Source organism: Syngnathus typhle, linkage group LG16, assembly GCF_033458585.1.
Source record: "Syngnathus typhle isolate RoL2023-S1 ecotype Sweden linkage group LG16, RoL_Styp_1.0, whole genome shotgun sequence".
NCBI lineage: Eukaryota > Metazoa > Chordata > Actinopteri > Syngnathiformes > Syngnathidae > Syngnathus > Syngnathus typhle.
In genome coordinates, this window is record NC_083753.1 from 8,126,223 (window position 1) to 8,142,585 (window position 16,363).

Here is a 16,363-nt window from a genome sequence, read left to right on the forward strand (position 1 = left end):
ATTGCCCCGGCGTCGCCTTACCTCTCCAGTTTCACGCTGTCGCTTTCAGCCAGGGGCGCAAACCACCTGAGATGGGCGCACAAAAGCGTCGGGGTTGGAACACAGAGGGAGTTTGTTTGCAAATAAACAACGGCCGCGCTCCAAATACCGCCGCGCCTCTTTTGTTAGATGAATCGTTTGCGGGTTGTGTCAATCATTCTTTGAATGTACTGTATCACATATCCGGTTTGTATGGCTCGACTTATTTTGACACTTGTATGGCAGGTACATTTAATTGAATGGAATATGCTCATTGGATAAGTCAAGGTTGTGAAACGTGCAGTGAGTTCGCTCCACACCTGTCGAGCAAGCGAGCGCTCTTAGCGCAGCGCCAGCCATCTTTTCATAAGCCGTATCTAATGAAACCACGCGGCGTCCGTGGAGGAAAGAAAAGAAAGACCCACCGCGGGGACACCCTGCCCTGCCCAAAATTACCCCGCGCGCTCAAACGCACAAAAGAAGCGAATTCCGTCGGCGCAGCGACAGAAACACTTGACACCAAATTGTAAAACTGCCGCCGCGGTGGAAATTTCCACGACGGATTCTTCCTCATTTGAGGATTTTTGAAGGAGACTGGATTTGGGTGTTGCAGTTTATTTAGGAATAGTTATTAAGATAGAAAATATCTAATACTAATCACTCAGGCATAAATTTTACTTTGTACCCAGGGGCGGCGCTAACGGTGGCCAGAGAATTTGACCAACATTGATCCTTAGATCAAGAGTAACTTTCACATCTTAATTTTTAATTGAAAAATGGAAATAGTCAGGGTTTTACGATACCAAATTTTGCCCAATTGAATTTAGATCAGAAATAAGACTCGGCGGTCTCTACATCAAGATCACAATCACATGACTCGTGACTCAATTTTCCGAGTGAGGCCAGTCCGAGTCATCTCCTTTTGTTCCTGCGGAGAGGTTTACTATCTGTAAACACTCGGCTTTTTACGGTGGGACTTGCGAGTAAAAAGGCTTTTTGAAGACTTCACCCGGTCAATTAGGTGAGCAGTGTCAATAGACCCGCCGCATAATGACTCACCTGTTATGGCGTGCGAACGAGCACTTACAGGAGACGGAGGGTCACGTCACAAAGGAATGACGAAACCCTCGATCTGTTTTTAGGACTTCATCCCGAGGGAGCGAACCTCTTGTCGTATCTTTAGCAGGATTTTCACTCGGATGCCGATTAATCGATTTTACCGATCACCGTGTGCTTATTGCTAAAGTCAGTGCTAATTACTGAACCATGATTTTTTTTTTTTTTTTTTTTTTTAATCGGCAAATGGAAAGCCAGAACACATTTGAAACATAGCTGCGTTTTGGTAAACTCACCGATCTTACGTAAATGTGTGGAGTTGCGGGATAATGAACAGGCAGACAATTACCATAACTAGCTGATGTTATCTCCACTTTAGGGGCTGGAGGGCTGAGGGGTTTATGAGGTGGGTGGGTGGGGGGTGGGGGGGCGCAGTTGAAATGTTGTAACCCCCCCCCCACCAGCTTGTTCCCAGACACATCACCATGTATGTTCCTCCACCCACCATTTTTCCCCTTCGGCCTTTAACCACTTCCAAATGAAATTCTTCTTCTTCTCCCTGCTCCTTTATCTCTCATTTTGACAGTGATATGCAATGCATCAAAGGGATGCCCAGTGGCCATTTTTCTTTAAATCACAAATTGCAAAACTTCAAGATTTTCTGGGGCGTATGCTCATAGCAGTTCCCTCATGAAGAATCATTAATGTTTTTACACTAAACACAAAATATTTGGGCTGTTTTTGTGCAAAAAAAAAAAAAAAAACGCTTTTCACTGGATGATCACCAGGTCATTGCTCTAATTCAATGCACAATGTTGATATTTTTAATGGCTCATCAAATCATCTTTTGGAACAAATTAATTAATTCATTAATTAATAACATTCCGGTGTCTGTTAAATGATCCTTACGTATGTGTTTAAAATAAACCTTGTGAGCTTTATGAATTGAAATGATGCATTTTGGTTTAAAGTACTGTAATAAATCAATTCATTTTCAAGCATTTCAATAAGTGTTGAAACCATTCCGAGCGTGATCAAACCAAAGCGCCGCAGCGGCCTATATATCACAATGTACACGACCCTCTTCCAAACAATGCAGAGCTGCCGGCAGTGTCCCCCCCCCCTCCCCAACCCTATTAGCCCCCCTTTCCAGCAGCAGTTCAAAGGAACGTCTCTTTGCAAACATTATCATATAATTTGGGCCAGCCGTCGGCTTGTAAATAAGTGATGTCGAGGCCCATTGTGTGGCGGGGGCACAGGTTGGAGACAGGCGTCTTTGCTCTTGCCGGCACGAGACAAAGGCAGGAGACACAGCGTCTAACCTTTTGATTCTTCAGAGGATCACGTCAGCCCGGGACACTTTGTCCGCAATCATGCCCCTAACGCGGGCTAGGAGGTGGGGGAGACAATAGGCTCACCCTCACCCTCGCCTTGCTTGCAATTGTCCCAGCACATGTTAGCCTAATTGACATTAAAGTGAAATGGGAGAACAATAGGTGGTCCGCTACTGTCTTTGAAATGGAATTAAATGTCTGTAACGGCAATTGACAGGCTAAAGGGGGAGGAAGAAAAATATTGTAAGGACATACAATATTTTTGAGTCACGCTAGAGCAATGGAGGATAAAATGATTGATTTTTTTTTTTCTATTCTAAGGGCAGCTCGGACGTTTTAATGGCAAGCCTGGAGAAGGGCCAATGAGGAAGTCGCCATATCTGGTGAGTTTATTTCTAATTGTTTACAAGATGTTGGTCCAATATGGGGTTTCTCTAATTCATAAAATGTTGGGGAAAATATTTTGGGGAAAATATGTATATGATGGTGAAAGCAATAAATATTAGCAGTAAATAAACTCCTTAGATTCTTTTTTCCATCTTTACTATTTTATCAATAAAAAACGTATACAATCTAATGTACATGATGAAAAGTTGTACAGCTTTTTTTCCCCATGTTTAAAATAAGGACTCAATTTATTTTTTTTATATGTCGATATAAATATATATATATTTTGTCAAAATATATGATCATGTTATCAAAGGAACAAAAAAAGAGTGAGACAAACATACACCTCAACGTAAAAGTTATAAATAATTGTCCAAGTGATTTTTTTTTTTTTTTTAACGAGACTTTGTAGCGAGTTGTTTTGTCCGAGTCCGGGTTAGCTCGCACTTTAGCGGCAGCCGCAGCCCTCCACCACCATTTCCTGGTAGTTTTTCAGCACCACTTTATCGTTTTCGTCCAAGTAGAGCATGGAGATGGCGCTGAGCTCCGTGGGCACACAGCAGGCCTTGGGAATGTTGTTGTTCACAGAGTTCACCAGTGTCTGAACAATGGCGTGGTTGGTAGAGTTGAGGTGATCTGCCAGCGGGAAAGGGCATTCCCCGTGGCAGTAGTAGGCCTGGTAGCCAGGGGGCGCCACTATCCAGTCATTCCAACCCACGTCGCTGAAATCGACGTAGAGCGCGTGGCGCCGGCAGTTACGGTTGCGTTTGCGTCCCCGCTGCTTTGGGCTGCGCTTGGTCCGCTTGGTCAACGGGTGACCTTTGCCGTCATGGCCGAACGTCACCAAGAGGGGGCGCAGCTGCTCCCAGTCCTCGCCGGGCTCCTGGTGGAGCGAGCGACTGACCCGGACGTGCTCGCCCCGACGGCGTGGCGTCCGGTCCAGGTGCAGGACCTCCACGGCCAAGCCGTGGTTGGGGCGGCGCTCGCGAGTCCAGCGCAGCACGGCGGGGCTGACGTCGAAGCTCTCCCAGCGCGACGCGTTGTGTCGTACCAGCCGCGTGTCCAGAAGCTGCGTGATGAGCTGGCCGGGCCGCGGGGCCTTCAGCACCTCGTACACGTTGATCCGGTGGAGGCCCGTTTTGTTGTTGTTGTTGTTGTCGCCGCCCGCCTCGGCTATCTGCTGTCGGTAGAGGCGCAGTTCGGCCGAGGAGAGCAGCTCGTCCTCTGGAATGCTGCTGAGGTTGAACAGGAAACGGAGGGGCGTGGCCTCACTCTCGCCCAACTCGTGCACTCTCTCCATGTGCTCTGAAACATACAAATCAATTGAGTTACCAGCTCGCAGACAGAAATGAATTCAACTCGCAAGATAAGAGTGGAGCAAAGTATCCCGTGGACTCGGTTGCCTTTCTCGGAGCGCTTTGCTGAAACACGCATCCCGAGGAGGGTGGTGATTAACGGACCACAGCTACAGTATAAACACAGTGGTGGGCGCTCACGCTGCAGATTTCTGGCGAGATCGCCATTGTTGAGGTGGGGGTGGGGAAGGAATGTTGTGTCTACTATTTTCCTGCACAATCCACCCCTATTATTTCACACCCAGAACCTAATCTCGCCCAGGTGGTTCTCATGATTAAAAGCCGCTGGAGTTCCGATCAGCCGAGTCGCGGCTCGTTTGCTTCGTGGCGATATTACTTTTTCTGTTTGGTGAATTCACATCAGTTGAACTTTCACAGAGAGGCGGAGGAATGAAAATGCAAAATCTCAAACGAGACCTTCCTACTCAAAAGAAGCATGTTATTAACATAGTTTAGAGTTAAAAAAAAAAAAAGAAGGCGGGTCAATTTTTAGGTAGCGCAGTAGAAACTTTCTAGCACTCCTTCCATGTGACTCTTAAGATGTAGTCTAAAAAGGGCATCCTAATTCATATTGTGTTTGTGGACAAAGAATAAAGCAGGAAAAATCCACCTGTTATTTTTAGCCGTCTTAGGCGGCGGCCATTTTGCTTTGCGATTGAAAACGACATCACGGTTGCACAGGGCTAAGATAAAGATTCGTAGATGTTTATGCTAGTTCCCTCAGACCTAAAAGCAAGTTTTCAAGTTCAACACACTCATTTCCCCTTTAGTTCATTCGTTCCTTGACCCGACTCGTTGAAGGTTTTACCTCCAGCAGCTCAGTCAACCACAAGTTCCTTCAACATGAATCAAAAGCCGCCAGCCTTGCTCGCCGCAACGCTGTCCCGAACTGTACGTCCCTTACGTTGCACGGGCCTGTGAGGCACTTCTTTCCATCCCTCTGCTCTCGGGCACCCACGTTGTTAGCAATGTGCGTCTTTATTTAGAACGCGGCAGAGTAGCATTAAAGATAATTGCACGTTGAGGAAGGTCCTTTTTTTTTCTTTCAAAAATAAAAAAGCCCATCTCCACATAAACTACAGAGTGTCGGTCCAGTTTTCCGAGTTGCTCCCTGCAGGATGTGGTTTGACGTAGACGTCGGTAATATGAAGGTATGCTTTTGCTTAAGCTGTTAACCAAAGCCTTTAAACCGAAGAGGCTATTGGGAGTTTTTCAAGCTTCGCAGGTCGTCAGGCAGCAGTTGGTGACTGCTGGATTCAAATCTGGATCAGTTGGGGGGCTAATCTTTGACGCATATTTTAGGCTTTCGAGCTAGCAAACTAGCGAGCTACTCCCATCGCGCCTCGTCCTTACCTTCATGGTGGAATCCCCTCACAGTGTTGGCTCGGCTCGCCGACCTTTCCGGGTACTCGAAGGCGATTTCGCCCCCCGACTCGTCTCCCTCGCCGGATTGCAGCCGATAGAGGTCCAGCATGTAGCGCGGCACGGCGGCGGGCGAGCGGCTGGGCCGGGGTCGCTTCTTGAGGCCGAACATGTGCAGCAGGGTGGCCTCAAAGTCCCGCAGCAGTTCATGGCTCTGAGCGTCCCAACGACCCTGCAGGCCCGGCACTTTCTTTTTTCCTTCTTCTGGTATCAGACTGGCATGGTTGCTCTCTCCCAGCAGGACTTGGCATATGAAAATGACCATCAGCATTCGATTACCAGGAATCATGATGTCTCTGATGGGACACGGGTTACACGATTAGAAATTGAACTTCATGACTGGCCACTAATTGCTTTGAATGATCTGATCTGGCTTGTTTAATCTAATTGTAATCGGCCCCAGGGGCGCAGTGGCCATTGGGAATTTCGGGAGATTCACAAAATGGCCGCTCCATTTCTGCTGAATGTTTTAAAAAAGAAAGTCACTTTCCGCTTACTTACCGACACAAAATAAAGCATGGGAAAACAGTCCATGTTTGTTGGGAGCAGGCGGCGGGCACGTTCTTCCAGGAAATGTTAGGTTGCGTTGGGCGGATGCAGGAGAACGTAGGAGTGAGCCTGTTCCTGGAAGAGACGCACACAAAGAACTTGTAAACTTAATTACCGTACATAATTGCAAACATAAAAACAAAGTTGTTTTTTGAATGGCCACCTGTGTCTGTGAAATTGCAAAAATAGAAGAAATGTCTTCCGGGTTTTCACCTGTGAGTCAAACTGCCGTTTTTACCAGGTTGTTGTCATTGTTCCTGCTCAGACCAAACCGCTAATGATCAGAAATATCTCAAACCGACTTGTCTAGATCTAAAGCCTAAAAGCACACACGTTGTTGGCTTTCTTTGTACTCTATTTTTGTTGTCTGTCAGTTATCGCACAACTTATAATAAAATCCATAAAAACCGAGACATCGGCCTGTTCCTGTTCCAATCAAAAGTAGGCCAAGTCTAGACAGCTGGCGGTAAAATAAAGAGATAAAACCATCCTGTTTTTACGAGGTCGTTGGAACCTTCCGGCACCGAGTCAACAGCCGACAATCCAAAATTTGGGTAAAAATTGAATCCAAGGCTACCACTGTTTTTATTACTTCAAACTTAGCATAGCTTAGGCATTAGCATTCTAAATCAAACACCAATCCCCAGGGTAAGAAATTAATCAAAAGCATGACACTTCTTGGCCACGCCGAGAGAAACGCTCAAAACAAATCTGCTGTGATATTAATAGACCCGTCAAGTGAGGCAATACGCGTGAAACGATGTCGTAAGGTGGAATACTGGTTTTGATTTACCATCTGGCACGGAGGGGAAAAGCAGTGTTGGCTGTTTCTTTTTTTTTTTTTTTTTTCTTTTTTGGGGGGGAGGTCATTAAATGCACCACAGCGTTGAATCACAATCATAAAAGTGTTTATTAAGGTCAAACTCGAGAGTGACGTTGGTGTTTGGTCACTGTTTTAGATGCTGAAGCCACATGCATTCATTAAAAAAATGTAAATTAATATAAAGTGGTGAACCGGAAATGTGCATTTTTTTAGTATTTGTTCACATCTTGAATAATGGTTTTGGTCTGTAAAAAAAAAAAAAAAAAAAAAAAAAAAGCCAACAGACCAGAACAAAATATTTTTTTATTAGAGATGCACGCCATTTTTTCAGGGGGGGGGGGGGGGGGGGCTGGTATGAATGAATGGAATTTCAATTCATTTCAACTGAAAATACTTTATTTAAATACAAACTTTTTTCATTTGCCTTTGACCCACGATTGACCTTTAGCGTGCTCGGTCGTGCGCACACATGCACACACACACCACACAAGAATACACACACACACACACACACACACACACACTGGCGGGAAATCGGCAGCCATTGCATGTTTGTGAGAGCAGAGCGAGCGAGGACGGTTTGGAACATGATCAGCTCTATTACCCATGGGGTGGGAGGTGTGTGTGTGTTTGTGAGTTAGGAACGTGTGTGTGTGTGTGTGTGTATCAGTGACAACAAACGTTCATTGTACAGAGAGAAAGAGAGACACGGAGGCCTCTCCCATCATTACAGGAATTGAAAACATTGCGACCATAACTGAACATCTTGTAATCGTCGCAAAATTAAGTGCTTGGGCTTCAATACTTCAATTTTATAACTACGTATATTGCTATTATCATGACGTCACCACAAAAGGCCCAGCTGGGGCGTCAAACCCAAGAGCAGGCCGCAATTAGGACTCTAGCAGAGGTAATTCCGCCAGTGAGCGACCAATCGCAAGCCCCTGATATTGATCGTCTCTGTTGTCCCTAATTGGGTTACAGTCACAGGGGCAGAAGCATGAGCCACAAATATTATTAATGACTCTTTTGACGTCAAAGGGAAACTTTGAAGTCACTACAGAAAGTCAAGCCTATTTTGAGGTTTGACGGGGTTTTTTTTGTTGCTTTTCTGATATTGACAAGGGAAATATTTTAGACTTATTTTTATGAATTACATTTTTGTTACTATAAAATTAAGTTGTATAAATTTATTGGCTTAAGTTGCTAGTAAAACCCAAGAAAAAAACAACAACTGGACTTGGTTTGCCTCTTTAGGGCCATTTTAGTTTTCATAAAGTCCTCCAAGGGCTGTACTAAATTTGTGAAAAAAAAAAAATCTGATCAAAGTTGCCCAACCCCGCTCGAAAACCGCACTACAAGATGAATTGCAGAAGAAGACCGCAGAGCCCCCTCAAAATAAACAGGCAACCAAAAGCAAGAGCAACCAACAATAGCAAGCAATAATTCTACAATAGAAAAAAACTCTTGATGGATGCTCGTTTTAAATTATATATGTTTAGAAAAAAATCAAAGTGTATACAATGCAAACCCCTCAAACTAGACAATACATTTAATACAACATTTAAAAAAAAAAAAACTTTTGATTTAGAAAACGAGAACTTCAAGTAATGGGAATAATTATTGTACATTTAGAAAAAAAAATGCTGCCAGATTCAGGAAAAAAAACTTAACCACTCTTAATTACGAGAAAACATATTACATACATATTACTAAATCGTATACTCTTAGATTCAAATAAAGACTGTTATAAACAGAAATAAGTCGTTATTTCACGATTATATTAAAGAAATGCACAGGTTTAACGCAAGCTGGTGTTATTGTAACTCCCTTACACGTCATCGCGTGTTTGAGTGTGTGTCTGTGTGTGTTCGTTATACGTGTGTGTCTGTGTATGTGTGTGTCCTTTGTCCTCACGCCACTCAATTGAGACATTTTACACAAACACACACACACTGCACGATTCTTAAATGCATCCACACTTTGTGACGTAATAGTTCAAATTTAACAACCCTCATGTGTTACTCACAAAGCACAGATGTTGCACAACAACTTAGCAATGTGCACGACTCATGTGAACAATTAACGACGCTGTCATTCGGGCATAAATCCGTGCGTAAAAATGCCACCAATTAGTTGATTCGTCATTTAAAATGGCAGAGTAGCGTCATGGAAGATTCACTTTGCAGCTCCAACTTCGAATTAAATTAAGTGTTTCGCTAAGTGCCCAAAAAATAGTGATTTAAATCAACTTAAAACAACAACAACAACATTCTAAGCAACAGGTTGGTTTGGTCCGTGAACGCCTCATCGCGCAGGACGCGTCACCGAATTAGCGAGACTCACCATCAGTAAATGGTCCAGGTCCAAACAAGCAAGTATCAAGATTGACGTGATACAGTCATAAAGTCCAAGAGTGAGGTTATAAAAACCGAGCCTTAAAGGGAAATCGGGCGTCTTCGGGGCTCATTAAATCCCTTCCAAGGTGTCCCCAGGGGCGCAACGGCGTGAGCGAGAGGCTCCGAGCGCGTCAGTCGGCGCCGATGGATGCGGGGTGGGAAGCACAACGAGAAATAGAGTGAGAGAAAAAACGAGGCGGTGCGCAGGAGGGACGTGTCCGAAATGAGCCAGCATCCCGAACCCCGTGCACTTTTTATGTATCCGCCCAATTTCAACCTTCCTGCCCACCTCTCCTCCTCCTTGTCATCCTCCCTCTTCTTCTATGCGCCCTCCCTCCGCAGGCTCCTCTGTACGCGACCCCCCCCCCCCCCCCATCTGTCTCAAACACCTTGAATGTACCCCCCCCCCCCTCACTACTCCAATTTTTTTTGGGGGGGGGTTGATCAAAAATTTCCATCCCATCTCATTTGGCAATTTCTGTAAATCCATCCAATCATCCATTGATCCACCTTTCTGTCTTCCTCTCCAACCAAGAACCTGCTGTCCATCCATCGGAGTGATCTTTTATCTAACTATACATTTAGCAATATGTACATTCAACTCATAGCCATCCTGTCTGTCCGTCCATCCATTGCCCATTCCTTTGTCCCCTAATCCTATTTAACTGGTTTGTTCTTTCCGTCCACCAATCATCCAATACTTCATCCATCTAACAATTTATATCCATCTAAGCATTCATCTGTCCAACCGACCAGCCAGGTCATCCATTTTTCCGACCACCAAAAATAGTTTCATCATTCTACTGAAATGGAAGCCTTCACTTTTTTTTTACAACGCCATCATTTGAGCCGTACATTCGACAACCCATCCATCCGTTCTTTTTTTTTTTTTTACGAGTACGTTCTCGCAACCCTCGGTTCCCCGAACGTCCGCGTAAAATCTCAACGCTCTGTTATTTACAAGACATCGTTGGCCAGAGAAAGATACTTTCCCCGTTCCCAATGCGAGGTGTGCATGTGCCAAACTATCACAACAGAAGGATGATGTGTGAAAGTTTCAGATTATTTACAGCTGTTGGCTCCACTTGTCGAGTTTGAATAAGCACTCCTGAGCAGGACCATGTTGACGGACGAGCCATTAAGGCTTGGAAACGCTCTGGATGAAAACGCTATGAACGGTACCCTCTGGCCTACTTTCATGTCGTTATTCATTTTTGTTGAGGCATTTCATATCTCCGTCAAATTGACAGGTGGGATTTTTTTTCTCTGAAACCTCTTACCTGAACCCTCGTGCCATGCAGACTATTGGCAGTGGTGTGAAATGCAAATAATTTATTCCTGTAATTAGTATCTGAAAACACCCAAATCTCAAATCATATTTCCCCATTCAAATGAATGGAAATGCCATTAATCCGTTCAAGCCCCCCTTTCAAAAAAAATTTCTATGTATTTTAATGAGGAAAACAAATACTCTGTAATCTTGCATTTCATAACAATATAGTCAGTTCATAATTATTATTATTATTTTTTTTTTAGTTTTTGTCTAGTGGATCAATTCTAGTGTGCCTGCTTTGACCACCTGGGGGCAGTACAACACAGATGTCACACAAGTCCCTAACTAGGGAGCCTCTTTGTAGCAGCCAATCATAATGCAGCAGGACAAGTCCCTCCTACAACATAACATCTCTCCTCTGAGCTTATCAGTGCGCAACTAATATCAGTTGTCTACGCAGAGGATAAAGAATTTTTGACCGAGAATGATCTGCCCTGTCTACATGTTGCGGAACCATTTCAGTGTTGTGCTTAGAGAAGAAAAAGCAATGTAACATGGAAGCTAAGTAGCATTAAGCTAGGAGGGGCAGTCATACAGCACTTGGTGCTGCTGATTTTTTTACCACAGTATTTCTTTAAACAAGTATCTGTACTTCTACCTAGGTAAATAGTGTGAGTACCTTTGCCATAATTGGCATGCTCTCCACTTTGGGGATGTTCTTTGTGACTCAGGGCGCTTCACCTTAGGACGCATGCCTTCTGAATGACGACACCACATGGCAGAGATTCTCCCAAATGTCTTCCAAGTCTTTTTTTTTTTTGTTTTCGCGATCCACACCTTGTTTTCGTTTTTCCAGTTTCAAGTCATAACTTGGGGGGATCGTAGCACCCCAACACACCTCAGAGTCCATTTCCCTCATATTCATCTTTCGTCACGCTCCCTGCGTGATTTCATATTGCAAGCGGAATTAAAAGCAGATGAAACTTGTGAAATAATCCAACACTCGCTCTGGCCAATGTCAGAAACGAGAGATGTTATAAATGTTTGGGCCCAAATGTTTTGACGGAAGGGAAGGCGATTTAACACGTTGCTGACACGTACTAGCAAACAATGAGACGTAATCAAGTCTTGTTATTGTAACACAAAGCAGAGGGCGCCGCCGATGCTTCTCGGGATGAATCAGATGTGACGTCACCGCATCGGGACAACTTTCAGAGCAAGCCTGATAAGATGTCGCATAAAAGCCACGGAGCTATTTGTTCGGGCCTGATGCTGGCATGTCGGAATTGTTGCAGCTTGCCCTCATCAAACTGGCAAAGACGAGAGTTATACAATAAAATGCAAGATTAATATGATTGTATATTTTAATGACAGATAAATGAAAAAAAAACAGAGGGGGTAAAAAGTCATTCCGACCTGAACGATTTTGAAAATACATTTTTACATTCTGGTTCAGGCGCGTTCTGTGTTTTGTTTTGAATCAGGTGACTTCACCTCCCACGCAACCATTACTAATCCACTCACCTGAATCTTAAAGTCAAAGGTGCGCTGGAGAGATGGAAAACACGCCTCTGTACCGCTCTCATTTCTACGAATTCTCCCGCAATCCATCCTCTGCGACATCTAAATTATGCTCAGGGCAAAAAGGACACGAAAAGTTTACGGACGGATCGGACAAACTATTTTAATCCCTGTAATGGAATTGGCATGTAAACTCGAGAGACTGGAAGTAAACAGAGGGAAAATGGAGAGGGATGGATGTGCTTTCCAGGGGAAAAGCTGTGTTGAAACTCACGGTTCGTGCCCCCTCCTTCGCCTCTCCCTCCCAGAGAGAGCAGGACCACAAGATACTTTAAAACCTTTTCCGGACCATCTCTTGTAAGCGCGTTTCCCAGTTTGGATAAACACGGCAACCTTCTGGCCACAAAGAATATTTATACTCAAACTTGGGGTTTGTTTTTAAAGCAACAGTAAGGAATAGTTCTTTTTTTTTTGTTGCTCATGGGCTCCCCCTGCTGTCATTAAATGTAATACACTTAGCTGGAGCGAAGAGTGATGCTGCTTTTATGTCTTTCCATGTGCGTCTTATGCTCCCTGCCAGATATTATCAGCAGGCGTTGGTCAAGTGAGTGTGCCGTGAGGTGCTGCTAGTAGTGTGGGGGTCCTTTTTTTAGGTCTTCCTCTCGTTTCAACATTATCCAGATGCAGCCCAAGTGGCGAAGGGTGGGACGATACGTTGTTAATGGATTAAAAAGCTTTTTTATCGCCATGTGCATTGGCACTTGTAGATAATGCTTTCATCTGAGGAAGGGGGTCGGGGGTTACTCAACCACCACACCGATATAGGTCACCATATATCGTTTTCCATGCTAATCAATATTGTTGCTAACAAGCTACACTCTCTTAGCTAATTATTTATGCTCAAAAACATGTTTTGATAATTCCACTTCTTCAATTAATCATACTTTTGCTCCGGAATATGGCCGGAAGCCAGAGTACACAAAAAAAAATACACAAACTAGATGTATGTCTGAATCGCGGGACCGCTTGACAACCTTAAATAACCCTGTGAAGGAAAGCTCCGACTCTGTAAATCATCAGGTGCAAAGTGAGACATCAACACATTTTGACACGACAGAACATCGATTGTAATTCTCAACATACCAACCGCGTATAACATTTCTAACGCCCTCCCGGAGCTGTTGCGGCATTTCAGCGGATTATCAACGCCACTCTTAAACGCACTCCGAGTGTCGACAGTACTGTCTTTTTTTTCTCCAAATGTGACATTTAATACGGTGAGTAAATCACTCTCGAGACCTGTTATTCCGCCAAGAATGCAATTACATACTTTCAAATAAAAACTTGAAAGGGCCCAACAAGTTTTAAAACGCAGTGTGCGCTCGCGGGACGGCAGGCCAGGAATTCCAAGCAGTCCGAATATGCTAACATCCCTTGTGTCGGCAAAAGGGGGAGTGAGGAGGGGGAGTGCGTTTTGAAAGGAGACTAAACTCAAATGCTTAGTGATGGCCTATAACTTTTGAAGTTAGCAGGGAGGCTCTCCATATTATCTGAAGGCACGTGGAGGTAACACGGAGGTGGGCGAATTTAGCATAGAAGTTAATGTTAGCAAACAGGTTATCAAAATCAACAGTTGGCAAGTTAGCATGCAGGCTTGCCTTTTTAACACAAAGTTAGCATATGCAGTAATTTCACCGTGTTAGCGTGAAGGCTAGTAACGCGCAGTATAGAAGCTAGCGTAATTAGCGGTTTGGTCAACAACACTAGCAGGCAGTCTCACCATGTTAGCATGGACTCGAATAAAGTTAAAACAGGCTATCAATGGTAGTGGGATTATCAATAGATTCTGTTTATTATATAAAACTTTTGACATTGTAGAAAATATACTAAATATATTCAAAGATACAAAACAACTGTATGTGATCCAAAGGAGCTTGACAGTTAGCTTTGTCAGACCAGTTTACTATAATCTGTGCATCTCTTCTTAATAAACTCTAAAGACAGCAAGGTGTAAAAGCAATGATTCACTCTGGACGTAATCCTTCATGGCACATTTAACACCCCGTGGGCCGTTTCCTGGGAATTTGCCAGCCGACGCCTGATTAACCCACCCCTCAGAGATCCAGGAATGCTGTCACCCAAGTTTTAAAGATCGGTCACTGCTCCGACGCGTAGCCCTGGTTTTTGCATGGAAAAATTATTAAGCGGTTGCCGTCCCCGGGTTCCACCCTGGATTGGATCATTAATGATGGGAAGAACCTGAGCGTTTTGTAATTGCCTTAGCTTAACGGTTGGCATCGAAGCCACGGTCAGAGTAACTTGGCAAAGATGAGAAATTCACAATCCAATTTTGACAGATTCAGACTCTTAGCTCATTAGCTAGCAACAACAACAAGAAATTCATCTTAGCGGATTTCGGCCAACTTAGCTTGTATAAGTGGCGAGTCATGTTATCAGTGTTACCAAATCCATCCGCTATGCAAAAATCCATGGCAGCTGGACTTTTCTGGTCCAAAGGGGACTGGAAACAGATCTGGCTAACTGGAGCCACATTTCCCTCTGCTCACCGGTGCAGCCCCCCTCGGGGATCCATTTGTGACATGACACAAATTTTCCGCTGACAGCGAAACGAATAAATAAGCAAACAATTCCGAAAAAGGGCTTTAAGGCTGATTGTGTGTATTCCTGCTCATAAACTAAAACCCCGGAGGCTTCTGGCTGGGGTTAAGCCGAGCGAATGGTACCACTAACAATGGGCATTTTGGATTTCCGACAAAAGAATAAAAGTGATCGTTAGCGTGTTTTATTCAGGATATCATTTTGAGGGAAAATTATATCCCGTGAGCAAAAAAAATGGGCATTATGACTTCACCTCCCTCCCCATCCTCCATCTCCAGCCGCATCGTCCATCCTCCGAGGCCGTTTTATGTCGCCATGGCGACCTCTCAAACATGCCGCCGGTTGGCATAAGGTCGGCTGCCAAAATGTGTTTCCTCGCTCTGCCTGTTTGCCCTCAAGTACCTTGTGCCCCACCCTCAGGGAGCCTCGCGATCCGCAGGGGAGTCAGAGTGGGGAATAACATCGAGGGCAACTCAGTGGTTTATGAAAACTGTAAAATAGGGAATGGAATTGAGTTTATGTGCAAAGATTGTGTCATCATTACCTCCACCGACAAAACAATGGAAGTCTCTTAGGAACGTCATTCAAATAGAATGTTTTTATTTTCTAGTATGGGATGAGGGAGGTTCAAATTCTAAAGTCCCACAAACAAAGCTCTTAAATTGAATTGCTGGACTTCAATAATGATTTAAGAAATTCCGCCCGATAGGTTCTCCCCAAAGAAACTTCACTCAAACCATCTCCATGTTTGCAACTTCAACGCTTTACCTTCTTAGGTCATCCAACTGAATTGCCAGCTGCTAGTTCAGCTGGAGATGGCGGAGCAAAATGACAACAAACACGTACAGAAGCTACTTCACCTCCTCCGCAGAACAAGCATGACATCAGCCGGCAGCCATTTCGCTGTTTACGCGCTTTATTTTCGGGGCTCCATTATGCTTGACTCGTCAGTGCTTTTAGCCGCTCGGGAGGAAGAGCGTAGCGCGAGCAGCCGTTGTTAATATTGGCTGCATCTGCTGAAAACCAAATAACGGCGGGTGGTCACCTTTCATCAGAGAATGACGGGAATCAGGGGTAGTGGGCTTGAAAGGGGGGGGGGGTGTAAGTTATGCACCTTCATGAAAATGATACCCGAATAGTTAATTTAATACAATAGAATAGAATTGAATAAACAAATAAACGATACATGGGAAAATAAATAAACAAATAAATAAATAAATAAATTTCCCACTGAGATTATTTAATTTATTAAACATTTTAAATGATGAAATATGTTTTTTTGGCTATTTCTGCATTTTTTTTTTTTAAATCAAGCAGATCGTAGCATACAGAACATTTTGGTTCCGTTTTACTTTTACTCAAATCACATTTTTCAAAAGTAATAGAATGGGAAGGATTGGGGGGTGCTCATGGTGTATGTGTATGTGTTTTTTTTGGGGTGGGGGTCGGGGGGACGTTTTGTAGTGCTATCTCGCAGCTGTTCCACTCAGCACGGTGAGGTCTCTCGGCATAAATTTCACTGATATCACCTCCATCAGAGGCCCATAAAGCTGATTTATTATAAATAGAACTCTGGTGTGTTTACGGCACACATTCTTGAGCCTGCA

At 44.1% G+C, this 16,363-nt stretch overlaps 1 protein-coding gene and 1 long non-coding RNA gene across 3 annotated transcripts; one reads left to right on the top strand and one right to left on the bottom strand.

Moving 5' to 3' along the window:
• Window positions 1-932: 932 nt before the first annotated feature.
• Window positions 933-3,512, top strand: LOC133169390 (uncharacterized). Its single transcript, XR_009718407.1, has 2 exons — window positions 933-1,039; window positions 2,730-3,512. It is a non-coding gene; the product is annotated as an uncharacterized LOC133169390 (long non-coding RNA).
• On the bottom strand, window positions 2,935-12,536 carry bmp4 (bone morphogenetic protein 4). Of its 2 annotated transcripts, XM_061301541.1 has the most exons (5): window positions 12,412-12,536; window positions 12,141-12,239; window positions 6,074-6,196; window positions 5,504-5,868; window positions 2,935-4,100 (listed from the first exon to the last, which is right to left on the bottom strand). In XM_061301541.1, exons 2-5 carry the CDS (start codon window positions 12,200-12,202, stop codon window positions 3,244-3,246), a joined length of 1,407 nt encoding a protein of 468 aa, XP_061157525.1. In that variant the 5' UTR covers window positions 12,203-12,239; window positions 12,412-12,536; the 3' UTR covers window positions 2,935-3,243. The 2 variants fall into 2 exon arrangements, with proteins under 2 accessions (XP_061157525.1, XP_061157526.1); XM_061301542.1 differs by lacking the exons at window positions 12,141-12,239; window positions 12,412-12,536 and adding an exon at window positions 9,291-9,597.
• Between the last annotated feature and the right edge of the window lie 3,827 nt (window positions 12,537-16,363).

Coding starts and splice junctions, on each gene's coding strand:
- bmp4 (XM_061301541.1), bottom strand. CDS start 12,202: ATGAGAGCGGTACAGAGGCGTGTTTTCCATCTCTCCAGCGCACCTTTG. Junction 6,197..12,140: donor CCTTTGACTTTAAGATTCAG/GTGAGTGGATTA, acceptor CGTCTCTTCCAG/GAACAGGCTCACTCCTACGT. Junction 5,869..6,073: donor CCATGCTTTATTTTGTGTCG/GTAAGTAAGCGG, acceptor GTGTCCCATCAG/AGACATCATGATTCCTGGTA.